This window comes from Fusarium phalaenopsidis (assembly GCF_050370095.1).
Source record: "Fusarium phalaenopsidis strain FUZ10S chromosome Unknown contig_32296, whole genome shotgun sequence".
Taxonomy (NCBI): Eukaryota; Fungi; Ascomycota; class Sordariomycetes; order Hypocreales; family Nectriaceae; genus Fusarium; species Fusarium phalaenopsidis.
This window is the reverse complement of record NW_028145408.1, coordinates 1,049,198-1,073,620: the sequence shown is the minus strand read 5'-3', so window position 1 is coordinate 1,073,620 and position 24,423 is coordinate 1,049,198. Positions and strand designations below refer to the sequence as shown.

At 53.0% G+C, this 24,423-nt stretch overlaps 10 protein-coding genes across 10 annotated transcripts; 6 read left to right on the top strand and 4 right to left on the bottom strand.

The window, feature by feature from the left end:
* Positions 1 to 122: 122 nt before the first annotated feature.
* Positions 123 to 1,472, top strand: LRP88_05921 (voltage-dependent anion channel-domain-containing protein; the record flags this gene model as incomplete). The annotated part of the gene is made up of 3 exons (XM_083242464.1): positions 123 to 486; positions 534 to 707; positions 793 to 1,472. 3 exons carry the CDS (start codon positions 123 to 125, stop codon positions 1,470 to 1,472), a joined length of 1,218 nt encoding a protein of 405 aa, XP_083101400.1.
* Positions 1,473 to 2,132: 660 nt separating this feature from the next.
* On the top strand, positions 2,133 to 3,102 carry LRP88_05920 (uncharacterized protein; the record flags this gene model as incomplete). Its single annotated transcript, XM_083242463.1, has 3 exons — positions 2,133 to 2,195; positions 2,315 to 2,766; positions 2,817 to 3,102. 3 exons carry the CDS (start codon positions 2,133 to 2,135, stop codon positions 3,100 to 3,102), a joined length of 801 nt encoding a protein of 266 aa, XP_083101399.1.
* Positions 3,103 to 3,533: 431 nt separating this feature from the next.
* LRP88_05919 (E3 ubiquitin-protein ligase IRC20) lies at positions 3,534 to 7,942 on the bottom strand (the record flags this gene model as incomplete). Its single annotated transcript, XM_083242462.1, has 3 exons — positions 3,534 to 4,606; positions 4,673 to 7,858; positions 7,906 to 7,942. The coding sequence occupies 3 exons, from the start codon at positions 7,940 to 7,942 to the stop codon at positions 3,534 to 3,536; spliced, it is 4,296 nt and encodes a 1,431-aa protein (XP_083101398.1).
* Positions 7,943 to 8,396: 454 nt separating this feature from the next.
* LRP88_05918 (mitochondrial 37S ribosomal protein mS41) lies at positions 8,397 to 9,434 on the top strand (the record flags this gene model as incomplete). Its single annotated transcript, XM_083242461.1, has 2 exons — positions 8,397 to 9,066; positions 9,355 to 9,434. 2 exons carry the CDS (start codon positions 8,397 to 8,399, stop codon positions 9,432 to 9,434), a joined length of 750 nt encoding a protein of 249 aa, XP_083101397.1.
* A 4,583-nt stretch (positions 9,435 to 14,017) lies between these two features.
* On the top strand, positions 14,018 to 14,992 carry LRP88_05917 (bZIP transcription factor; the record flags this gene model as incomplete). The annotated part of the gene is made up of 3 exons (XM_083242460.1): positions 14,018 to 14,456; positions 14,508 to 14,847; positions 14,944 to 14,992. 3 exons carry the CDS (start codon positions 14,018 to 14,020, stop codon positions 14,990 to 14,992), a joined length of 828 nt encoding a protein of 275 aa, XP_083101396.1.
* Positions 14,993 to 16,918: 1,926 nt separating this feature from the next.
* LRP88_05916 (small acidic protein family-domain-containing protein) lies at positions 16,919 to 18,177 on the top strand (the record flags this gene model as incomplete). Its single annotated transcript, XM_083242459.1, has 3 exons — positions 16,919 to 16,979; positions 17,127 to 17,395; positions 17,452 to 18,177. 3 exons carry the CDS (start codon positions 16,919 to 16,921, stop codon positions 18,175 to 18,177), a joined length of 1,056 nt encoding a protein of 351 aa, XP_083101395.1.
* A 430-nt stretch (positions 18,178 to 18,607) lies between these two features.
* On the bottom strand, positions 18,608 to 18,942 carry LRP88_05915 (RAMP4 family protein; the record flags this gene model as incomplete). The annotated part of the gene is made up of 3 exons (XM_083242458.1): positions 18,608 to 18,672; positions 18,731 to 18,866; positions 18,940 to 18,942. 3 exons carry the CDS (start codon positions 18,940 to 18,942, stop codon positions 18,608 to 18,610), a joined length of 204 nt encoding a protein of 67 aa, XP_083101394.1.
* Positions 18,943 to 19,395: 453 nt separating this feature from the next.
* LRP88_05914 (uncharacterized protein) lies at positions 19,396 to 19,796 on the top strand (the record flags this gene model as incomplete). The annotated part of the gene is made up of 3 exons (XM_083242457.1): positions 19,396 to 19,491; positions 19,543 to 19,669; positions 19,723 to 19,796. 3 exons carry the CDS (start codon positions 19,396 to 19,398, stop codon positions 19,794 to 19,796), a joined length of 297 nt encoding a protein of 98 aa, XP_083101393.1.
* A 277-nt stretch (positions 19,797 to 20,073) lies between these two features.
* On the bottom strand, positions 20,074 to 22,000 carry LRP88_05913 (stretch-activated Ca2+-permeable channel component-domain-containing protein; the record flags this gene model as incomplete). Its single annotated transcript, XM_083242456.1, has 2 exons — positions 20,074 to 20,750; positions 20,800 to 22,000. The coding sequence occupies 2 exons, from the start codon at positions 21,998 to 22,000 to the stop codon at positions 20,074 to 20,076; spliced, it is 1,878 nt and encodes a 625-aa protein (XP_083101392.1).
* Positions 22,001 to 23,193: 1,193 nt separating this feature from the next.
* Positions 23,194 to 23,946, bottom strand: LRP88_05912 (TB2/DP1, HVA22 family-domain-containing protein; the record flags this gene model as incomplete). Its single annotated transcript, XM_083242455.1, has 4 exons — positions 23,194 to 23,311; positions 23,382 to 23,503; positions 23,596 to 23,811; positions 23,896 to 23,946. The coding sequence occupies 4 exons, from the start codon at positions 23,944 to 23,946 to the stop codon at positions 23,194 to 23,196; spliced, it is 507 nt and encodes a 168-aa protein (XP_083101391.1).
* Between the last annotated feature and the right edge of the window lie 477 nt (positions 23,947 to 24,423).

Sequence of the window (24,423 nt, the reverse complement as noted above, 5' to 3'; positions counted from 1 at the left end):
GTGGCGTTTTTGTGTCTAGCTCGTCAGATCATAATGGTTTATAAACTTGGCTGGATCCGCCAGATGGAAAACATGGATTTTCTTTGATTGTTGCGAGGATCTGGTGAGATCTGTTTGTCGTCATGACTGCTTCGGGGCTTGACTTGGACCCGGATCCTGGTCAAGTCACATACCCCGGGTCGGCGCCGACGATCACGGAGGACGTCAGCCGGGACCGGAACGTCATCAATCGCCGGGGATGGCGCCGTGTTGTACTCGGCTTCACGCCGTCGTGGTTCACCGTCACCATGGGCACGGGCATCACGTCAATTCTGCTTCACAACTTGCCCTACAACGGTCGATGGCTGTACTGGATCTCGGTCGTCATCTTCTGTCTTAACATCCTCCTCTTTCTATTATTCCTGTGCATCTCGGTCGTGAGATACACCATGTTCAAGGGGTTGTGGTCTGAGACTCTGCGGAATCCTGCGCAGGCTGTCTTTCTTGGTATTGTACCTCGTTAGTTTCCCCCAATTCTGACTGACATGTTCAAGGCACGTTTCCAATGGGTCTTTCTACAATCATCAACATGATTGTATTTGTCTGTGTTCCAGCCTGGGGAGACCGAGCAGCTGTCTTTGCGTGGGCTCTCTGGTGGATAGACATCGTCTTGGCCGTGGCCTGCAACTTTTACATTCCATACGCCATTATGCAAACGCCGGGTGTAAGTCTCCTGTTACTGCTCCTTGGCAAGTTGCTGAACCAAACAGGTAACCCTATCGTCAATGAACGCATCTTGGCTTCTCCCTATAGTTGCCGACATCGTCGCCTCCGCAACAGGCGCCATCGTAGCCAACGTGTTGCCCAATGAGCAGCATGCCCTTTGGACAGTCATCATCAGCTATATCCTATGGGGCACTGGGGTATCAACGGCGATGCTGATACTGGCCATGTACTATAACCGGCTCATGTTTCACGATGTCCCCCCAAAGGAAATGATCGTATCCTCCTTTATCCCTCTCGGTCCTCTTGGCCAAGGCGCAGCGGGCATTCAGTTACTTGGACAAGTATCACTCAAACTCTTCAAGAGTAATAACTTCATTCCCGCGGCTCCCCTGGCAGCTCAGTTCTTCTACGTAGCAGGGACACTCATAGCGCTCTTAATGTGGGGGTTCGGACTCATGTGGCTCTTCTTCGCGCTCGCGGCCCTCTACCGGCGTCGACGGTTCCCCTTCAACCTCAATTGGTGGGCCTTCACTTTTCCCTTGGGAGTGTACGCGGTAGCTACGACAACGCTTGCGCAGGAGTTGCCGTCGGTGTTCTTCAAGGTTCTAGGCACCATCTTGTCAGTCATCGAGACGATGCTATGGATTATGGTAGCCGTCGGAACTGTATGGTATAGTTTAAATGGGCGGTTATTCCAGTCACTACCGCTTGGAGCATGGACTGAGAAGAAGAGGGAAAACAATAAAAAGAATGGTACATTGGTATGACTACATATTTAGAGCTTAAAATCCAATTTGTAGTTGAGTCGCCGGAGAATGGCGAGGTGGGGCCGAGTCGAGCTCCGGAGAACCCCACTTTTGTCCGGGCAGCTTGTCCCATGTGGTGCCGTCCATCAGCTCGAAGCTTCCAAAAGCCTTGTGGAAACGTGAGATGAGGGTTAGGAGCTGGAGCTAGTGAAATTTGGAGAGGGGGGAAGTACATGAGAGATGGCGCACAACTGCAATTGTTCAGTATGCTTGCTTTACATTCAACTATAAGCCATTCTGGACGATAAAACACATAATGAATAAATTACAATGTCCAGCTAGTTAGAGAAGACACTCTTGACTCACAGTTACCTAGTCATCAAAAGTTTAGGCTATTCTGACAATCATCAAAGCTGTTGAATGGAATATGCCAAGTCCCAGTTCCCCACACAAGAAGCAAAGCACCTCCACTTCCCCCCTAAGAGGGAGGTACAGCACCTACCCCTGTTTAGTGTCGCCTCCTCCATTCGATCCCCATTTGCGTGCTGAGGCCAGATTGTCACCACCCAAAACCACCTTCTTTTCCCCATCGCCGCCCTTCACACAACCTTTCTTCTTCCTCTCTTCTTCATCCCCTCCTCTGTCTTCTCGGTTTCTCACGGTTCCCTCCATCTCGTCGCCATGCTCTTCAAGTCCTCGGTTCTGGCCCTCCTGGCCTCTCAGGTCTTTGGTGCTTTCGCCCAGGTATGTTTTTGCTCTCCCCTGGTCTTTCATCCGCCACCCGATCTTTCATCCTCCCCCTTGGTCGCATGATCAATTGCTCTCGACTCCATCGCCAGAAACACCACTAACACATTCTCCAGGACACTTCTGATGCCAACGCCCCTCCTCCCAATGTCGCCCAGCTCAAGGCCGATGTCAGCGCCAGCTTCCCCGAGGCCGACATCTTTGGCGTCAAGCTCGTCAACGGCCGTCCCACAAAGGCCGTCATCGAGGTCAACAACCGCGACGATGGCCCCATCCAGATCGCCTTTGTCGGCGGCTCCCTCTCCACCACCAAGGAGCTCCCCGCCGAGAAGCCCGCCTACGAGGCTATCGTCCGCAACCTGACGGCCGTCCAGTACAACATCGAGGTCCCCGCCGGCGAGAAGAAGGAGCTCCCCTTCTCCTTTGCCCTCGACATGCAGCCTCAGGATGTTCTCCTCCGCCTTGTCGCTGTCGTCTCCGACGCCAAGGGCAACATCCACCAGGTCCAGGTCCACAACGCTGCCGCTTCCATTGTTGAGGCTCCCACCAGCTTCCTCGATCCCCAGATGTACGTCTCCAAACCACGTCCCATTGATTCAGATATCTGACTTTAAATAGCATCTTCCTCTACCTCTTCCTCTCCGCCGCCTTCGCTGGTACCCTCTACTTCGTCTACAAGACCTGGATCGAGGCTCTCTTCCCCCAGGCCAAGCGCGCCCGCTCCACCAAGAAGGCCAAGAAGGTCGAGACTGCCGAGCCCCTTTCCGGCTCCGAGGCCACCGGCGCTGCCACTGGCTCTGGCAAGGACTACGACGAGAGCTGGATCCCCGAGCACCATATCAACCGCCCTGCTGCCCGACGCGTCAAGTCCAGCGCCAGCAACAAGAACAAGAAGCTGGAGTAAAGAGGCTTCCAACACCTTGTTGGGCTTTCTCCGGCTCCGGCGTCGTCACGAAATATCGAGAATAATCTCAACGTGACGCGCCATGTAACGAGTTTCCGAGGCGGTGGGCAGAGACGTCCGCTTCCCGTGTATTCTTTCATTTTCGGGTAGACTAGGGGCGAGCGCGTCACAGGCAGGCAGGCAGGGCATGATTTCAATCGCATGATGGACGGATATGCGCAAAATGGTTGCTGCAATGTACATTACCTGTGCCAAAATTGAATACCACGTCATGATATGGGTGTTCGCACTGATTCAGATTTACTCGATATTGCCTCGCCTGACTGTATTTGTAAAATGCCCCAGATCTAAAAAGCAAGTTCATGGCATGTCCAGCGGCCATTGCCTTTATCTTGTCAAGACAAATGCTTCAACATAGCTCTCATGACACATCACACGCCGTTTGACTGGCCCATTCTCTCCTCTGCTGCTTCAGCTGCCAGATACCCCATGACGGCCTGCTCCTGCAGCCGCGTATCCTTCTCTGGGGCCTCCTCTTGCCTAGCAACATGCCCAAAAAGGCACTCCCAGAGATCATTCTTCTCGACATTCTCTCCTGCCGTCTTGTCCTTGCTCATGAGTCGTGACAGGGCCGCCTGCTCCAGCTCGAGCGTGTTGGCTTCGTCAATACTCGCCGCGAGCAGATCAGGAGTCGACTCCTTAGACTTGCCCTTGCCAGTACGGCGCATATGCTCCATGCGCCGCTGCACCGAGAGGTTGTAGATGGACTCTTCCACCGTGCCCGTAACAAGGTAGAGCCATACCGTAGTCTCGTGCTGCTGGCCAATACGATCGACACGCGCAATAGCCTGGAGCTCCAGGGCCGTGTTGAGGAGCGGCTCACAGAGAAACACGTGGCTTGCATTGACGAGATTCAGACCGCTTGAGTGTGCGCGAGCGTGCAGGAGGAAACATTCGACCGAAGGATCTTCCTTGAACCTGGTGATACCGTTGGCATCGTCGATGGACGCAAACCCGATCCTGGATCGTGAAAAAGCGTTGCGAAGAATGCTTAGGAACCCCTTGTACTGAGAGAAGATGATGGATTTTGCCCCTGGATCCGATTCTCGCAGCCAAAGGAGGTGCTTGACCAACGTATCAACCTTGGTCGTGAACGAAACTCCATCAAGCTCAATGTTCTGGATCTCAGCCAGCTTGTCCGCATTAAACTCGGAGTAGATAAGCGTCTTGTTGGACAACGAGTTGCGCTTCTGCGGACTATCCTCCACCTCGTTCTGGTCCTGCTCGGGATTGTCATTCAGCACCTTCAGTTGCTGTGGATTAATGGTGATGTCGTGGAGGTTGGACGACTTGAGCTTCCTCTTGCACACAGGGCAGTTGTGATGGGCTTTGAACCACAACATCATGCACTCTTTGCAGAACTGGTGCCCGCACACAGTCAGAACGCCAACCGTGAAGGGCGTCTGGCAGATGACACACATGCGGGGTTCGTTGGACTTGTTTCCTGATTCCTTGAGGTTGAGGACTAGAGAGGTTAGCCAAGGTCAAGTATCTCAGGCACAATACTTACGGTATCTATGCTTGGCTTCGTTTGACGAAAGCTTCTTCCGGAGGTTGTCCTCTGTCTCCTTCATCTTTTCCATGGTTGCCTCCGTGTTGGGCCCTTCGTACGGCAAAACGCTGTCCGAGACTACCTGCAGTTGACGGTAGTACTCCACGCGGAGGTTCATGATGATCCTGAAGTTTTCGACTTCAGCTTCAAGCGCAGTCGTCGCCTTGCTCTGCTTGTTGAGAAGCGCCTGAGTTGCCTTGAGTTGTCTATCGGCGATTTGTGCCTCAAGAACGCTCCGGTTCGTGTCCTTTGCCAACCTCGACGATAGTGCTCGAAACTCGCTAATGGCCTTCCGCATTGAGGTCGACTGCGGCTTGATTTGGTCTCGAAGGGTCATCAACTCGATGAGTTTCTGAGGAGCAGGACCCTCGCCTTCGCGTGCAAACTTAAGCGACGTTTCTGCCTCATGCTTGATCAACTCATTCGACTGCCCAGTCAAGGCATCCTGTCGATCTGCCACGATGGCTCGCAGGGCCTGCACGTAAACCACCACCTCTTCCTGGATTCTAGCCGACTCCCCCATTTCCTCACCGGTTGTGTCGACTTCATCCTCCTCATCCACCAAGGGCTTCAGGAGAAGTCCAATGAGGTACTCTCTCCACTCGTCAATCACATTCGCTTGGTCGTTCAACTCTCCATATAACGCCTCTAAGTCGTCTATGATGCGTCCGCTTTCTATGCCTCGTTCAGTCCCTGCCACGAGCTCTGGGAGCTCCGCAAAGGACTGTTCAGATGCCTTCTGCGCTATTTTCTTCATCAATCGAGTCGCTTTGCCATGAGACTCGCGCAAGATCTCTCTTCGGATGGCCTTTGCCTCGTTGTACCCGTCGTCCTCGAGCTTTCTTAGACGAAGGAACTCTTCAGATTCGGGCTCGGTCATTTCAGGATTGTCACGTATCTGGAAGTAGGCATTGGCGCAGAAAAAGACGGCTCTGTGCTCCATCTCGAGCGCTCCGCGAAGCCGTCGTCGGCTCTCGCCCAGCTGGCCTTTGTTTCCAGCCTCCATCTCATCTTCAGAATCTTCGTCTTGGTCACTGTCAGCGTCTGCTTCGAGGTTCCCATTCGCGTTGCTGGCAGTCAAGGCCTGGAACTCGGCTCGGGCATCAGAAACAAGCTTGCGTGTCTCTTCTCGGACGGATGTCCAAATTTCCAAGGCTTCCCGAACCCGCGGGCTGTTTTCGTACAGCTGGCCTCGAGTCAGCTTGCTAGAGAGGTAAGCTTTCTCATCTGCTCGTATAGCAACTTCGCTCTGTTCAATCATGGCATCCAGGACCTCGTCGACAGTTCTCATCGGTCGGCTCTTGTTATGGCCAAGTCGACGATTGTACCCTGCAACTTCAGGGTGCAAGGCTGTCTGCCTCAGTCGGTTCAACCAGGTTCGCATCGACTCCTCATGCTCCTCCGGCTGCCATTCATCCGAAAGCGGTGCCCCATGGAGATCGAGATCGCACTCCTCTGCCATTTCGCGAAATAGCGATTGGTAATGTTGCTCCTCGACGGCCGTGAATGGCATGCTTATCACAAAGCGCTTCTGAGGTGGCAATACCAACTCATCTCGAACCATCGACTTCGTGTGGCGAACTGCGATACTATTGAAGAGGCGCTGGAATACGGGTTTGTGTCTTTCGATCATGGCCCGCCAGATGTAAGTTGAGGTGCAATACGGCTCGTATTGCAGGAACAGCAGCAAGCCAAAAAGATCCTTGACGTCGTCCTTGACTGGAGTTCCAGTGATTCCCCAAGCATTGACACGAGGAAGCACCCGGGCCACTGTTGCCGCTTGGCTAACACCACTCTCGATCATCTGTGCTTCGTCCAGGCAAACTCTCCACCATGCCAGTTGCGCGAGGGGTGACTTGGCTCGGGGATAAACTCGTGCATGTCGTCGTGAACGCTCAGGGGGTGCGGCTACGAAATGAAGCTCGGCCGACAGAATCGAATACGTTGTGATGATGATGTCGTGCCCAGCGAGTTCATTGATAATCTGGTCCTCATCACCAGACATCTTTTTCCGGCCCTGGTAAAACTTGACGCTCAGTCCAGGGGCGTGGCGAGCGATCTCAGATATCCACTGGGCCCTCAGTGACTCGGGAGTCACTATCAACGTAGCGCCGGTGGGCGTCAGGTTCGCCTGAACCTCATAGTCAGTCGCCACTAGAGGGGTTGCCCTTTGGTGGAGCAGAACAAGGCCAAGAATCTCCAGGGTCTTCCCCAAACCCATCTCCTCGGCCAAGATGCCGCCTTTGACAGAGGCTTCCGCGTTTCGAAATGGCGCCGGGTCCCTTGTGACGACATGAAGCAGTTCGTTCAGATAGTAATCATTGCCCGCCACATCGATCAGTTTGCGAAAAGCATTCACGGGCTCCTCTTGGTCGGCCGCGTAAGGAATGATGGTCTTGTCGGTTTCTGACCATTGGACTCCTTCTCGTTTCAGCAGCCACTGCAAAGTTCTCTTCTGGTACGGGAACAAGGCCGCTTCAAGAACAGGAACTTCGATGGTTGAGGGGATCTGGTCGTCCTTGGGAGGAACAAAAGCTGCATCGTAGAAGTCCATGGGAGACCATGAGCGGTCGATCTGGGCAGAATCGGGGAGCAGAGCGTCAATCAAGACTTGGCTTTGACGTCGGTCCGCCGTTGGCCTCAATTGGTGTAACAGTGACGGGGTTTCATTCCAATGGAAAACGTGAGTAATCAGTATTGTCACCTTTCTTCCGGATCTCTGGACTGTCACATCAACCGTGAACCACAAAGCGCCAGGGCGGGACTTTGCTTGAGCGATACCAGTCTTGCATAGAATTGACCTTGCTGTCTTGTCCGCATCTTGGGGTCTCAGAGTAACGTGAGGGCTGTACTTCGGACCTGTTGTGAACGTGATTTGGAGAATATTGGAGACGGTTAAAAAATGAACATATTGGCCAACGTCTCGCCGAACGGTCGTGAAATCCGTAGACGCAACATCAACGCACTCGCGAGAAATCGAGACCTCAGTCTTCAAGACAGGAATCGAGGGCAAGGCAGGGCTAGACGTCTTCTTGCGCCGCTTAGTCGGCGGCTCACTGGAGGATGAGGCTTGGCTTGAATCTTCGGACTGTTCGGAAGATGGAAGATTGCAAAGGTCATCAATGATCCGTGCCGGCATTATGGCTAGGATAAGTTAGTGAGTGTGTTAATAAGTGACCGGGACGACAAACCATCGAGGCCAACCTTCGGATGCCGGCCGACAAACATCTCGGCTTCTCTTGCGAGTTTTTCCCTTATGGTCTGGAGATGAAAAGGCTGTCGCCCGAAAAATGTGTGATGAAAATTAAAAAAAAAAAAAAAATGAGAGAAAGATGGTGTAGCAGGAAGGATGCAGGTCGAGGAGGGTAGGTAGTCCTCGAGGTGGGATGTCAGCCTGGCCGTTGTTATCAGTGACTAACCAATGAATGAGCTCCGATAGTGCGCCACACATGCCGAGTGGATCGCACTCGACCAACAGCCTCGCTTACCTAATGCGGGTCCGTCGTCAAATTTCGAGATCAATGTTCAACGGCTCATGAGACTCTAGCGAAGCTCGACGACGACCGAGGATAGAGGCGGAACTCGTAGCCATTCGACCCATTGAACAGTATAGGCTTTCTCCTCGGCTTCAATTGCCCACCTCACCAATTGGGTTCAGGGACTAACATCCATCACTAGCAAAATGAAGGGCGAACGACTCCGGTCAACCTTTGGCCTGCTTCTGCAGAGCGGCAGCGCCTTTTCGCGGACAGGACAGATCCGACAACTGCACAAGACGAGGCCAGCACCGCCGATCCCCCAGCCCCGACCTTTTGTTCCCGATGTGCCGACTTTCCTCACCCTGATCGGCCGCGGCCTCAACAAGTACGCCAACAAGTTCCCCTCGTGGGAGGCCCTCTTCTCCCTCACCTCCCCGCAACTCAAGGAGCTGGGCATTGAGCCGCCCCGGAACCGACGATACCTTCTCCACTGGATGCACCGGTACCGAGAGGGCGCTCTGGGACCTGGCGGAGACTTTCAGCATGTAAAGGACGGAGAGGCACTGCTCAAGGTTGCGACACCGCCGCCGTCGAGTCTCAGCGATGCCAAGTGGGTTGTCAACGTGCCCCACGAGGTCGAGGGTGCCGCCGCGGAGCCTTCCTCAACGCTCGTCCGGCCACAAGGATACAAGGTGCTGGGCGCCAAGACGATTGCAGGACCCTATGCCACACCACTGCCCGGGCTGGATGGTGCCGTGGTCAAGGTGACGGAGGGTATGTGGGAGAACCGCCAGGGCCGCAAGATTGACGGTGGTGAGCGCAGAAGGGCCGAGGTCCGGTTCAAGAGGAGGTCTGCGGAGCGAAGGGCCGAGCGTGAGGCCGAGATGATGTCGAACCTGTAACGGCCGGGCAAAGGAAACGATACGACGTGTACATTTACCACTGTAGTTTTAGCCAATTCAACTTATGGTTCATGGCCAGTTTGGCAGAGCATGTTGAACATGGTTGTTCTTGTGCACTTGGGTGAGATGTTTAACAACTACGTTTCAGTTTCAGGCCTGTGTTTTCTTCCAACCTGGAAGCGACAGGTTATAGTTTTTACATAGTAGGCATTGACTCATCTCTCCCGCCATAGGAACTATTTACTATGTAGTAAGCCAGTTTCAGGGATCATTCTCTCATCAACACCAGATCTAGTCCAGTGGATCTATCAAGGCGGTGCATTTCCCCAAAACGGCTGACGGAGCCGTTACCTTGTGAGAAAAAAGGGCCCCCAGCCCCCTTGACAAGCGAGTGGCGAAAAAAAGACAAATGCTCCTTTGAAAAGATGCCTTAATCCTTTTGACATGGCCTCGCTTGAAAAAGTTTAATTCAACGTCGTTTCTTGTGTTTGAGTGAAGAGCCGCATCCTGTTGTGGTTTGTTTGTAAGCGATGACGAAGACGGGGTGTGTGCGTGACGGAAAGATCCGCATTGTCTTGGTTTGATCGAGTTGGGAGTCGTAGGGCTGAGAAAGGGAAGCATGATCTGATGTTTGGATATGCAAGTAAAAGTCGAGTAAAGGTGTATGGCGTTGTCTATCGGTTGAAGCCACGCGAGTAGACGGCGGCCTCTAGAAGCATTCCATGCACGACAAGATAGCCCGTCTACATTGACGGTTTGCCTAGTATTATCTGACTTGGTGGCACCTGTCATCACATTAATTTAGGCCTTGGCGATGATATGGAGAGACACTATCGGATGTTGCCAATCCCAGACATACAATATTGACAGAGGCCTCCAAACTCATGAGCATGACAGCCTTAATCCCAGTCACGAATCCCATACAAGCACCAGACCACGGCAATGGCAGGTTCCCGTCGCGTCGCTCCCAACGCCACAAAACCGTTCATGTCGAGCCATGGTTACAGGAAGCGAAACTGCTCTGCGGCGCGGGGGGGGAGGGAATGACGGGCCATGGATCATGGGTCTTGAACAAGGCATTTTTTTTTTCTTGGGGGGAGTAAATATCCACCAACCCTTCACCCCTGTTCACTTAAATCACGACGCCGTGCGAATCACTCCCGTCGTGCCGTGGCCCCACGTTCAACGTGATGTTGATTGGGGTCGAGATACTGTACCCAGCAGCGTTGACCTCCTGGAGGGGAAAGGTCTGGCCTTGTGCTTGGCATGGCATTGAATGGATATGCTGTCATCCACACTCGCCATTGACATCTCCGAGGATTAGAGGATGAGACCCCTGGACAGTTGAGCTTGGACGGTGATGGGTACTGTATCCGTGCCCCAATATCATACCCATACCCTATATCCATTAACATCGCGGACCGTTGTGAAACAGAAAAAAGCTGCATGTGCCGATGTGGGCTTAAATAGCCTTGCATCTTCGGCGTGACTCTTTTGAGGATCGACAACGGTAACATTTGGAGTCGTCGTTCAGACCTGTTAGCGTTGTCATGCAAATGTGCAATGTCTGGTAGCGAAATGGCACGCGCAGCTGGCGTCGACGCCACATTCTTTAAGAATAGAAACCTCCAAGTTCTAAAGGTGGCTTGATGCAGGTAACCATAGACGGCTCCTTGTTACATTGAAAAGTTGCACAAGACTCGCCCATTGGCATCGAGACTGTGATGATGGTCTTCAGCTCTTGGACGTGTGTGATGGCTACATACTCTGCACAAGACGTGAATATCCATGCCATGAGACCCAGATTGCCAGCAAACATGTCAAAACTGCCTTGCCAGGCCGCTAAGGCTCGTCGGTGCAACTCCCATCTGGATTGGACGAGCCAAACCCTGTCAGGCTGGACGGACGAAAGCACGGCCGCAGCCATCATGTCCGATCCCATGGATGTTCATTTTAACGCAGAGACAGAAAAAAACCCCTCTCTTTGGTGAGGAGAAGGGAAGATCGGGGCACCAACACAACTTACAAGAGGGTATTTTAAGTAACAGCAAAGGTGACGAACGCCGTTCGTTGGTTGGACAAGCGAGCGAAGCGGGTGTGAGGCGTCAGGGATGGCCCGACCTGACGGGTTAGAGTTTCTTTCTTGTTGATCTAGTCTAGGAACCTTTGTCTTGCAGATCCCTCTTTTTTGGTGCAAAAGGCAAAAAAGAAAGCAACTCGAGGGAGATTGCTTGTTCTCTCTCACCGACGAGTGAAGAGAGGTCTGCGTAGTCGATACGCAGAATACGGGTGACAGAAGAGACAGAGGAGACACATCCAAGAGCTGCCTAATTTTGGACATTGCTGTTTTCTTGTCTGCAAGGGTATGAATGAGCGAGGTTGTATTGAGTGACGTCGATCATCAGGGATCACTAATACAAGTGAACAAGGACCCAAACACGAGAATTATTCACACCGAGAGAGTGGAATCCGAATACTCCCTGGATTTGTCAGGAGGCTATACTCTACAAGGAGGGGTCACGACGCCCTTTACAAGACAACAAGATGTGAGGGCTTTAACTGCAGATGATGACTCTTGACTTGAACCTGACCTTTTTCGTATCTGGATGGATGCTGAATAATTGCCCTTGTATGTGTATGCTAAATGCCTTGCCAAGACTTGCTTCCCTGCTGGCACATCACCACCACCACCAGGCGAGAAACAAGGTTACAGCTGGAATACTATAGGGCTGATGCGACCGACGGGCAACCCGGCCTCGCCTCCCTTGATTTATCCCAATCTGGAATGTGGGTATTTTCCGAGTCGAGCATCACCAAGAGCAAGAGTCTGGACCATCTGGACTGTTGCATCACCTGGACAACCTGCCATTCGTTTGCCGTCACCACCATGATAATCAAACCTGTGGCTCATTGTGCGGCGCGTCCATCTGGCATCTGCCTGGCGCCTTGGGGCTTGCTGCGAGTGCCTGCAGGCCCCAAGGCAGCAAGAATCTTGTATCACAGCCGTTCCAGAATCTTCCCGGCATACGCAAACTACGGTAGCATAACGGTTGAGCATAACGGGGCACATATCAGATGTACAATGAATGGGGTTGCCTGGGGCTGGATGGCCTCAAGAGGAGAGGAGAGAATCCAAGTGCCTGGGACGATTCCTAAAACGACGCCCAATTGATCCTTGTCCCCGGCACATGTTCCATCTGTGACAGGGATACCGAAAGAGTTGAAGAAGCAGTGAGTGAGTGAGTGCCATATTGTGCAACGTCTTTCTATTGCTAGCTCATAATAATAGCCCTTGTTAATTTATCCAATGCCCACGCCTAAACTCTTTACAGAACAAGTCCCCCCCAAAAAACCCGCCCGCCTAAAACAACCCAACCCCAAGCAAGCTCCGCTTTGTCTTTCTTTGTCGTCGTTTTCTCGTCGTATATCTCGCATTCGGCCGCCTGGCCCTGTCCTTGCCTTGCCTTCCCACACCCGTTACGCTCGTGCGGGTGGCTTGGTCTCTGGGGGTGGGTGATTTCCCGAGGGGACGGATATGTGTGAGAGAGGCGTCACAGCCGACGCGTCTCTGCTTGATTATTGCCGTTTGCAAAGAGGTGATTCTGCTTCAAAGACTAATCATATTGTTCCCAATCTCGAGGTGTGACGTCGGCACATACGCAGCCCTACCAGGAAAAGACAAGACAGCCTCGCAACCCCCCCATGCACTTTCGGAGAGCGCGGCCCCAGGACGATGACTCTTCCCGTTTGTCACGGGGACGGCCAATTACTCAGAATGTGAGTGAGTCTTTTGCTGCTGCTGCATGGCCTGGCCTGGCATGTGTCTGGCCGTTCATGACGGGACGGCTCAAGCCTCCTGTCACTCGTCTACACCACTACTCGGCGACGTCAAGCCTCATGGGCCTTGTACCTGCCTAGCAGAGCCTGGCTTCTTTTCCTTCTTCCCCCGGCGGAGTGAGGTTTGTCCCGGCCGGCGGGCGGCGGGCGGGTCGGACACCCTCCCATCCCCACTCCCGTTTTCACGGACACTCCCTCCAATGGACACACCCTCCTTTTGCTGCTCAAGCCTTCACTCTTTTTTCCATTCCCACGGTCACACTAGACCCCCGGCTGCCAGGGCTGAGGGGGCCCATATGGCAAAGGGGAAAAGAGTCGGTAGACTCTGGACGGAGGGCGTAGACGATATGAATAGAGCCACCTCCAACTTCCAGTTAGGAATCCTAGTTATTCGACTCTTATTTCTCCCTCCCCGTCCACTCTCTGATCCCAATTCTTCACCTCACCTCGTGTCCTCTGCGTCACCCATCGTAATTCATTCTCCATACAAACAGTCTGCCCTACCGGGTCCCCCGTCAACCCTCCTTGTCTTGGGTATTCGTATACACCCCCCCTTCCAAGACCTCTTCCAAGCCCCGGTCCCGGCCGACTCTCTCGGGGCTGGCTCTGCTGCAGATCCACTGTCGCATGGCCGTCGACATCTGGGTCTGTCAGGTACTACCGATGATGATGAGGATCATGGCACAGGGCGGACTTGTCTGGTACGTGACCCATGTCTCTTTTGCATCTTTCGACTCCCGTCCGCCTCTCTTTACACTGCCCTGCATGTATGTATGTGCATTCGTCCCGCTGCTTGTCAAGGACCCCTGTCCAGTGCTGGAGTCTTGTTCAAGGTTGAGATATCCCCAAGTCTAAGCCTGCAGCTTGTCTGCCTAACTGATATCAACCCCTTGGACTATTATATATCAAGACCTCGTCTACCTGACTCGAGATAATCTTTACCTTCAACAACTTACACTGTTTTGCAGATTCAACTTTTACTTGAGAGACCTCGAACTTTTATGTTCCTTATTCACTACTACTCTTGTCTTGACAACCTCAAAGCCCTATCCTGGGGCTTTTCTTGAATGATACTCTGAGGGTAGATGTCATCGCCGAGATACTCTGCCTCCGACTTGCAACCCCCAGAGATCAGAATACAAAGCGCTTCTCCAGAAGTCCCACAGGCACAGCAAAGCCAGTACCAGTGCCTGTACGAGGAGGAACTGGAAGCTCCTGAAGAACTTGAACAACCTCGCCGAGCTAGATCTCTGCCTTCTGAGACTCCCTGTGAGGGACATAGAAGGCACAGGAAGAAGAGATCTTCCAACACGGCGCACCTCGAGACACCCGAGGTAGATCCCAGAAACAACAAGATGGCTGGAAGCTCAAAGCACAGCTCCAGCAGTTCCCGAAAGGGCAGCTCTTCTTCTTCTTCGTCAAAGAAGTCAAAGTCAAGTCCAAAGGACGATCTTGACTGGACCGACGTGACAGATCCTGAAGAGAGACGGAGAATCCAAAACCGCATTGCCCAACGCAAGTTCCGTAGGTTAACGCTGCTTAACTATAACTGACAGTAGGCTAATATGACTATAGGAGAAAAGGCCCGAGAAAACAAGGAGAAGGCCGAACGAGACTCGCGTAACCAAGAGTATGCGGGCAACAGCTACCGCATCCCCAACCCCGGCGACTTCAGCACAGATCCAGAGCCCTCAGGTCTCCCCTGGGGAAGCGTCAACATTGCGCACTTTGTAGCGCGAGGCCAGGAGGTCGAGAGCCGGCGAAGCAGCGGACGAGGAACATACAGCGGAGACGACGGCTTCGCGACAGCGACATACGGGGCTTCACCGTCTTACGGGGGAGCTCAATGGACGCAACATACAAGCTACGGAGGAAGCAGCGGAGGAGACGAGATGTATTACGACGATTCCTATCTGTACGACCCGAACCTGCAGCAATGACGGAGGGCTGAGCGATGTGTAAGTGATGCCTATGATGCTTCTCCTGAGGCAACAACTGACGGGATATCTAGTTTCTGGTATCTGAAGCATAGAGGAGGACTGAAATGGAACGTATCATGAAAGATTGGAACTGCACATGTATCACAAGGGCTTGGTTACTTTTGCAATACCCCCCTCCCTGATGAGATGATGTTTTTGGGATTTCTATTCTAGGAGACGGCTGAGATTTTCTTTTTTCCTGTAAGACGACATGACTCTGCTTCTTCTTCTTTTTTCTTTTGTGGCCGAGGATAACGGCAAAGATGCTGGATCTCTTCTCTATTCTATTCATAGACCAGACTCTCTTCTTTTGTTTCTATAGGCTGGGGCGTTGGAGACTGGGGTGGGAATCATGGATATGATTAGGGGATCAAATTCCACACACCGATAAAGAGACTGAGAATTTCGTATTCCCAACTTTTGAAATGGGCCATCGTGATGTCTTACTGAATGCGCCAAGTTGTCGATCCCCTTGGCGGGACACTGACAGTTGTCGAGGGGTGAGGGAGACACTTGGGGATGAACTTGACACGAACCCCTGGGTGTGTATCGAGTCGTAGTCAACGAGTGAATAAACTACTCGAGAATAGGGCGAGCTTGGCTTGATGTCCTCCTGAGCCATCACGGAGAATACATGGTGGCTTAGCTCTGCCTGGCTTGCCAGAGACGTCCCTCACCCGCATTCCAGATACGTCACCAAGACACAAAGGAGCCCCAAACGGGACGGAGCCCTGGTCCGCTTCCACGATGTCCTTGGGCATGTCGGCTGCGGCGTTTGGTGACAGACATGCAACCCGCGGGATCCGGGGTCCCATCACCAAGGCATCCTCCTCGGCAGTTGAGACAAGAAACCAACATGACAACCGCAGGTACCTAGGTTGTTGGGTAGCTCAAGCCTCCTATACAGCACGTGCCGTGAAGCTCATAAGGCTACTACCCAGGACCAGGCTGTTGGCAGATCCAGGGGATGGAATATCGCATAGGGCAGCAAGCGTGAAACGTCCCGCCGGCCCCGCAGAAAGAGAGAGGACCTGGACCCTTGAGAAACTCCTGCCTGGGCGATGGATGGGGCACCCATAGACGTACGTACGTGCGTGCGTAGGTAGCATCACTCCCCCCAAGAACGAGCCACTTAGCATTGGAGGAATAACCTGGTCCCAAGGTCTAGGTAGTGTAGGTAGTAAGTGTGTGTACCCGCCGCTAATCATCACCGTCGTGTCTCTTGCTGCAGTGCGCAAGGCAGATTCAGCGGCAGGAACCCACCCGTTGCGGCGGGTCGGAGTTTCCTTCGTCTGCACGACCGAAGGGGGAAAGAGGAGCCAATCTCTATTAGGAAGACGATTCGAGAGACACGGCCGCCCAGAAGCGACTGACATCATCTTAAAAATGAGGGGACACGAGGAAGAAGGTGGGAAATCGAGATGATGGGCGTTTTTCGTGCTGACCTTAACCTCATTCCCCGATTGACATATGGACAGACATAATTATAGAACCTGAGGCTTGCATATTCTATACCCTGTCATCTCGTACATCTTACCATGGCTGGATGCTTAGCCGTCACCTCCAACAGGTGTATATCCGATTCTTCATCTTATGCAGAGACGGTTACAGTGTAAATCGCGGAAAGCCTTAGCTGAAGGCGCGGATGCCCCGCGACTGCCTCTTTAGGCAACCTCAAATCTGCTCGGGAGCCTCTGGCAAACGCCCGAGCTCCACATCCCACATCCACAGGGAAGGCACGGAACGCCCTTCCTTCCCACACACCCCTGCTGCAGGCTAACATTCACCGCCCGGCAGAAAAAGTAGGTAACGGGATTCTCCAATGGCACAGAAACCCATGAAGCCATCACCAACTCTTGTTCATTCCATCTCACCCCCCACACCCGTTGGCGTCAAGGCCCACTTCGCAGACGACCATTGATCCTTCGAGATCTTCGAATCTGCCTTCCTTCGTGCTGTGATCCCCCAAAATCTGCCTTCCTCGCGACGAGAAACGACTTAGCCGCCATGTCGGAGTCCACGAACCCCGGTCCTGCGATGCACCCTGACCGGCTGAAAGCAAGGAGAGGTAAGGCGGCTACCGGCCTAATATCAAGCGCTTTCTTACCAGTCTTATGCGCTCTTCCTCTTGCACCCCTTTTGCTTCCTGCCACGATACGAAAAGAGAGAGAGAACACACCCCGTTGCTAACATGATGCGCCGTGCGTGCTTGCAGCTCCGGCTCCTAAGCGCAAGCTCGACAAGAAGCAGATCAAGGCCGAGAAGCGCATGAAGAAGCGCTCTGCCAGGGCGGAGAAGCGCGCCACCAAGGCAGCTGTGGAGGAGCTCGAGGGCCCAAAGCCCAAGGTGCCATCTTTGGCTAAGGGACAGATTAAGGTGCACAAGATGAAGATGCGCATGGAAAAGCTCGAGAGAGAGGGTCACCAGAAGCTGGCCAAGGCGAAGAAGTTGGCCGCTCAGGTCCAGGCCATCATCGATGCTCAGGTGAGTAGTGGCATTGCGGGCAATTGGGTTTTTTCGATCTGACTTGGGAACTACAGAATGCCAACCAGTCCGAGTCCAAGTCCGAAGGCAAGGATGAGGATATGCTTTCCGTCTCCGGATCCGAGGCCTCAGAGGCCACTTCTGACAGCTCTGCCGATAGCGATGGGGGCGTTGACGTGTCTAAGCAACCCACCGAGGTTCCCCCAGAGGTCCCTGCCGACGAGGTCGTTATGAAGCACCGCCGATTAAGCAACGCCGCCTCCGAACGAAGCCACGTTTCCCACGTCGAGACCCCCGCTGAGCCGGAGTCCAAGAAGGAGAAGAAGTCAAAGAAGTCGAAGAAGGCCAAGGAGGTTGAGGCGGAGGAAGAGGCTGTCGAGGCCGATTCCGAGGTTGAGGAGCCCGCTGTTGAGAAGAAGTCCAAGAAGGCCGAGAAGAAGCGCAAGCGGGACAGCGAGGTCGCCGAGACCACTGACGAAACTTCCACCAAGGAGAAGAAGAAGGGTAAGGGCAAGAAGGAAAAGGAGGCTTCTTCAGCTGAGGCCCCGGCTGAGCAGTGGCACGTCGACGAGATTGAGGGTGGTTCTGCTCGACAAGCCAAGTTCCTCCGACTTTTGGGAGGTAAGAAGGGTGGTGCTGGCGCTGGCGCACCTGTGACCTCGCATGCTTCCAAGGGCCAATCCGATTCGACCAAGGCCGAGGCTGAGATCCAGAAGCAATTCGAAGCCGGCATGAAGATGAAGAACGAGGGCGGCAGCAAGCGCCGTGGCCTCGGTGCATAGTTTTGGACCTCTCGTGGAGGCTGATGTTTAATTTCCCATCCATCATCGTTTCTCACCAATTAGTGGCACGGCGTCAGGTAGACAAAAAAGCAAAAAGCAAAGAGACCCAGTTGATATTTGCTCTTCGAAAAGAAACCGATTATATTTGATTCCATTTTGCGCCGATTCTCCCCAAAGTTCCATGTGATATCAAGTCAACTCTTCAGTTCAGTGAAACAAATTACAGGTATAAAAGCCTTCCCCTTTTTGTTGTTTCCAGCCTCTCGGCGGCGGCGGCGGCGGCAGTTGGGTAGAGAAATCTCCATAAAGAAAAAAGTATCGGTGCAGATGACGGCCTGCTTCTCCGGTTTTTGCACCACTGGAGGAGCCATGTTTTTGTCGATTTGGTGGTTTTTGTTGAAGTGGTTTCGTCGAGTAGAGACGTCTTCTCTTAACCGAAGAATCGGGAGATGGCCTCGAAGACGAGACCGCCGAAGATGATGAAGCCGAGGAGGACTGGACAGGAACATGTTAGCTTGATCATAGGTAGTGGTAGGGACAGGTAGTGACGCACCAACCCAGAAGAGGGAGATGGGAGACTTGGGAGTCTCCTTGACGCGCTGCTTGATCTGGGTCTCGGACTTGCCCATCTTGGCCTCGTTCTCCTTTGCGAACTTGGCGTTGCGACGTCGCTGCTCGGGGGTTTGCGCCTGCGAAAGAGTCCATCATGTCAGCTTGACTTCATCATGGGATCGCCGGTGGAAGGGGTGCGGGAAGCTATACCATTTTGATGTATGTAGGTTGGAAGGAAGTGCAGGCTTTCAAGGCTTAGATGCAAAAAGTATAGACAGGGAGAAGAGAATGAGAAGAAGGAGTGCGTTGATTGAAGAGAGGTCGAATTGATCTGCGCGTGGTTAAAGTAGGGAGAGAGGACTTTATTAAGAGGGGACAGATTTCATAGATTATTAGAAGCCACCTTCTGACCCCCCTGGAGCTCACTTTACTTCGCGCACGCAGCAAGCAGCAGGGTGTCAACATTTTTGGGGACATGTGTTCCTTTCCCTTTTAGTGCCCAGTCCCTTCAATTCCTCCTCCGCCCGCCGGCCCCACCCCCGCCGAGCTGTGCCACACATCCTTTTTTTTTTTTCCCTTGGTGTGGCTGGTGCGGTGGAAGCTTATCGATTGCCGCTCACACTTGGCGATTCCCTCAAGTTTAAACAAACAATCATGTCTATCACAATGCGGTCTGCGATGACCCTTAGGGGTGTCTATTCACGGGGATCTATGCTTCAAAGGAGGAGCTTTGCGAGCAAGGCATCTAAGCCAAGTGTAACTGTAAGATTCGACCGACAATCAGTGACGACATGTTTGCTGATGGGTGATTAGTCCCAATTCTACCGCAGCTTCACACGACCAATCGCAAAGACACTACTGCTCGCCGTGTTCACTTATCAGCTCGTGTACTGGGCGTGGGTGAAGCTCGAGACGGATGAGGTCCGCGCTGAGCGAGACGGTAAGCCTGGGTATTCTGCTAAGAAGGCATGGGTAGCTAACGACAGTCTCTAGCGACAATTGCTCAGCTCGAGACAACAATCAAGGAACATGACGCTGCGACAAAGGCCAAGGAAGGAAAGGCATAAAGGTTTTACAAGATGCGACTAAACCAAGCTGTTCTCTGTATCATATGACGGACAATGAGTGTATAATATCATGATATCTTTTCTTCATGCACCCCCATTATCAAGCTCCCGGTCGTTTGATGTTACAACTGTATCACACACTAGAAATTCTACTGTATCTTGCGGCTCGAAAAAAAACCTAGTTCCCAAACAAAGGCGTGTGATGCAACCATCGGAGGCTCATCTTGCCCGAACGCCTTTTATAAACGCCAAACATAAACACTCAAGGCACAAAGCCTTATAGTCCCAACCAAACCATCAATGGCACCGCACTCAGTAACAGCACGCTTGGAGAAAGAACCCCAGCGGCACTGATCTTTGTTCTCGCCTCGCCGGGGTAGTTGCACGTCACACCCGTGCCTCGCTGCCCGTAACTGACGTCGAAGCTCTGAAAGCCAGGCTGTGGACAGCCGAAGCCGATCTGGGCGGGGCAAGACTGGACGACATCGTAGCAGAGGTCTTCGCAGGGTAGCATCTCTCTGTACGGACCTGGCTTGATCGTCTGGTCGATAAAGGCGTTGCGCGAGGCGTTGTTGGCCGGTTTTATCGTCTGACCCTTGAGGAAATCGGCCGATAGCTTTGTCCCGTTGGGGAAGGGATGAAAGGCGTTGCGTATGATGCTCATGTTGCTGCCACCCATGACATCCTCACAGCGAGGAATACTGACGGTACACAGCCAGCGCTTGTAGGCTTCACGACAATCATCACAAGTGCGTGCTAGAGAGTAGGCCGATTCAGGGGGTGCCTCGCATGCGACCTGCGCCAGAACCTTTTCAAAGTTAGCATACATCGTCCGGGCGTAGTCGTCGTATTCCTTGGCAAGCATCGTGTTGTTGTATTTCTTGTTGTTGCCAGGAACAGCATACTGCGTCTCGTTACAGAACGTGAGATCTGTCACCACCATGCAATTCGTTCCTGCATCCAAGTTAGACTCTTGTACCAATTACGAAGATACTCGACATACCAGATGACGTCTCAAAGTCGGTGGATTGAAAGACGATGCCTCCGCCACCAATTGTTCGCCCATTATTCGACTGTCTCTTATTGCTCTTTGTCGGCATCTTGACGAGAATGCCCGTGTAGTTTGTGCTCGAATTGAGACCCTCGAGAAGAAACTGCTGCTTCGGTAGCTGTTCTGGCCCTGGCCCTCGAAGCGTCATGCCCATTGTGACCTGGTTGTAGCGCTGCCCAGTCTTGTCGCTGCTTGCCCAGATATCGGCCGAGTTTTTCAGACCGCATGCCGAGTGCCGTAGACCGTCGACGGTCTTCAAGTTGCTATTTCCGATATAGATTTCATATGGTGGCGGCCTCTTCATGATCGTTTGCGTCTCACTCGAATTCGAGCTTAGGACTCTGCTGACCAGCAAGGCCGATTTCGAGTCACTGTCCAGCCACAGCAATTCAACGCTACCATTGTTGGGCACGTACGAGTGGTAGTACTCGTCAAAGGATATGGCAACCTCATACTTCCAAACAGCCTCCTCCTTCCTGGTCAAGTTGGGGGCTGCGATGCTGAGGTACACGGTGTCGGTGGCGTTGAGGGTGTACATGACAGCTCCCTCCACGAACGGGATCTCCTTCAAAGCCGAGTTCTTCTCGTCAAAGTTAGTTGCGTCTAGGCATTGCGTCTTGTTTGTTGTCGAGACGTAGAGACTGAGCTGAGGCATCTTTAGAGGCTTCCCATCCTTGGTGCCTGCGGCTGGACCATTACAAGTGTTGGCTGAAATGTAAACAGTCCTCGTTTCGGCCCTGCGCGAGTTCTGATGTCCCTCGCTGTTGCCATCGGTCGATTCGTCGCTCGTGATGTCCCGTTCACTTCTCTGGCCGTCCAACAACGTTTTCTTATCAATCACATAACAAGTCGTCTTCCCAGGCCCTAGGTTTCGGGCGTCAGGTCCATTGTTATCCAGAGACGACAGCTCGGGTTTCGGGTCGTTGGGTGCTCGTCCAATGATGCTGCGATCGAATGGTGCAAACTCGGGTTCGTATATGAAATCTAATCCGCTACTTCGCTCGATCGGTTCTTCGATGTGAATAGCGGAATCGAGTACTGGTTCAGCTGCGCTGGCAAAGGCTAGAGATCCAAATGCCAGACATAGCAACAGAGCCAGTAGAGAAGCCGCTGTCGACGTAAAAAGTCGTGATATGGGCGAGTCGAGCGTCATGACGAGGGGCGTGCCCTCCAGGGGCCTTCGCCGAGTATCGATCTATCGGCGTGCAGTCGAATAACGAGGGTAACGAGAGGACTCTTGGCTTCAACTTGTTATTGGTCGCAAGCTATCATGGTGAGGCCCTCGAGTTTAATTCGCCAAGGACGGTTTGCCACGGGGGGATTTGCACAATAAGTAAAAAAGTTGGTATAAAGTCGAGGCTGATCAGCCCGACGAGACGAGACGAGACGTTGCTGACGGGCGTATCTGCGCCAAGACGGCTTGGCCCCAGGAGTTTAAGGGGAATGAGGCGCAGCAGCCGGGGGAGCACAGCCACAGTTCAAGGCACTCTTGAGCCTGTCCAGGGGCCACAGAAGACGATTGACCACTGAAAATGTCAAGGTTCTTATGACGATCGTGAATACGGCGACTGAAATTAGAAGCTCTAAACTTTGTTGAATTAAGAATTTCTTGCAATAAATATCAGAGCCTACCCCGTATGTTACCCTCAAGCATCCCACCGTTGTGACATAAATAGACACGTACGCACCCCGAGTCATTGTATTTTTGTCACCCGCACTACGGAGGAGGACCAGGGAGCTTGCAAAGCTCGGGCCAGGCTAAAAAGGGACCCGTGGCCACTACGTAAGGCCTAGCAGATCGATCATGGCCCGGAAGCTTGAGCTTGGCCGTCGAGAGCCAGTCAGCAGCAGACAATTACGTCGATAGCTGCACACAGAGACATCGCAGGAAATAAGCAAAGTGAGCAAGCGACACGGTACCAGTATTGGAGATTTGCTGCTTGCCATTGTCACTGCTGCAGAAGCCCTTGCCCCGGAAATCGCTGTCGGGCCCAGGCCACAGAGACAACCATGTGGAGCCGATGAAAAAGACGTAATCGCGAAACGTGTTCTCATGAAGCCTCAAGCAGCAGCCCTCTAAGAAAAGTCCATCGCAACAACATAGCATACATTACACGCACAAAGTCATACGACATGAACCCTTCCTCCAAGCTGAAACGCCCGTTGCGTTTCGAGCTTGTGTGCCATCCTCCTCCCTCTCGTCGTGAAGCACCTCGTGCCGGAGCTCACTCGTTACCAATCATTCGGAATGATATGGTTCTGTTCTCATTAAAAGCGTAGCAACTTGGCCCGGGTCGCGCGGATGCGCCGGTTGGCTTTGCGACCAAGCTGCACTTCGTTGGCCGCTTATTCGGTCTTGTCCAGACCGTCGGCCTTGGCGCGAAGGCCAGAGGCAGTAGAGGCAGACTGGAAGTATCGGCCGAGGGTAGGGGCCAGGAAAGATCGGAAAAGAAGCTCAGCGCCACTGTGTTGTGTCAGTTTTCAGGTCACACCGGACAGGTGGCAGGGAGCGTAAAATCTGCACCATGACATACCGGAAAGCAGGGAGAGAGAGCCAGAGGAGGAAGATGAACTTGAAGACGTAGTAGAAGGGGAACCAGTGGACAACCTGGACGAAGCTCTCGAGCACGGTGAAGAAGGAGAAAACGACCCAATACTGAAAAATGCGTTAGCAGCGACTCGCGATCAGTGTGCGACCGGCTCGATCCAGGGGAGAGCTCAGTTAGCAGGGTAAAAGAGGCCACGTACAGTCAGCCACTGAGTGTCATCCTCCTTGTTGGCAGTGAAGAGAGCGGCCAGCGAGTAGTAACCGGGAATGACGAAACCAGCAAAGTTGGTCAGAAGCTGGCCGCCCAGGTTGAAGATGATGAGGAAAAAGTAGAGAGCGCCAACGCCGATGGCGGCGTAGGCCTTGGGGACGCCCGACGTCTTCTCGAGGTTGTTAAGGGCGGGGTACTTGGAGAGCTATCAGGGCAGAAGCGTCAGCATCCGTCGGCTTGCGCAATTTGTCTTTGTCGGCATCGCTGCCGCGATCCGAATGAAACTTACCTCGCGGTCGAGCTGACCGAGGTACTGTTGAGCCTTGTCTTGAGTAGACATTGTGATTTTCTTGCTGTAAAGTTGATTGCAGTGACGTTGAGTGATGCTGAAAGGTTGAAGAAGGCGTTGGAGGGGCTGGAATCAAGGGAATGTGGTGTAGTGTGCAGCTAGCGTCCAATACGTAAGTACCAAGGTTGGAGGAGTTTAAAAGAGGTAAGGAGCAGGGCAGCTTTTATCGCGGCGCTAGCTATGAAGCGAATCTTGGAAGCGGGAACAATTTTGACGCGGCGTCAGTGGCTTGTGACCCTGTAGGCTCGGGGGCCTTCTGTGTGCTAAGGTCAGCAACGCTTCACTGGAGCCAGTGGGAGGGTTCAGCTGACGATGGCTTGATGATGGCACAAGAATGAGGTGGAATTGAGCAAACCTGTCTTTTTTGCGCCGGCTTCCCCTTGAATGCGGTCATGCGAGTTCTGTGCGTCTACACTGTGGCACCTGTGAGAGCCCGGATATCCTAGTGAGAGCTGTGCTGTTAAGGGA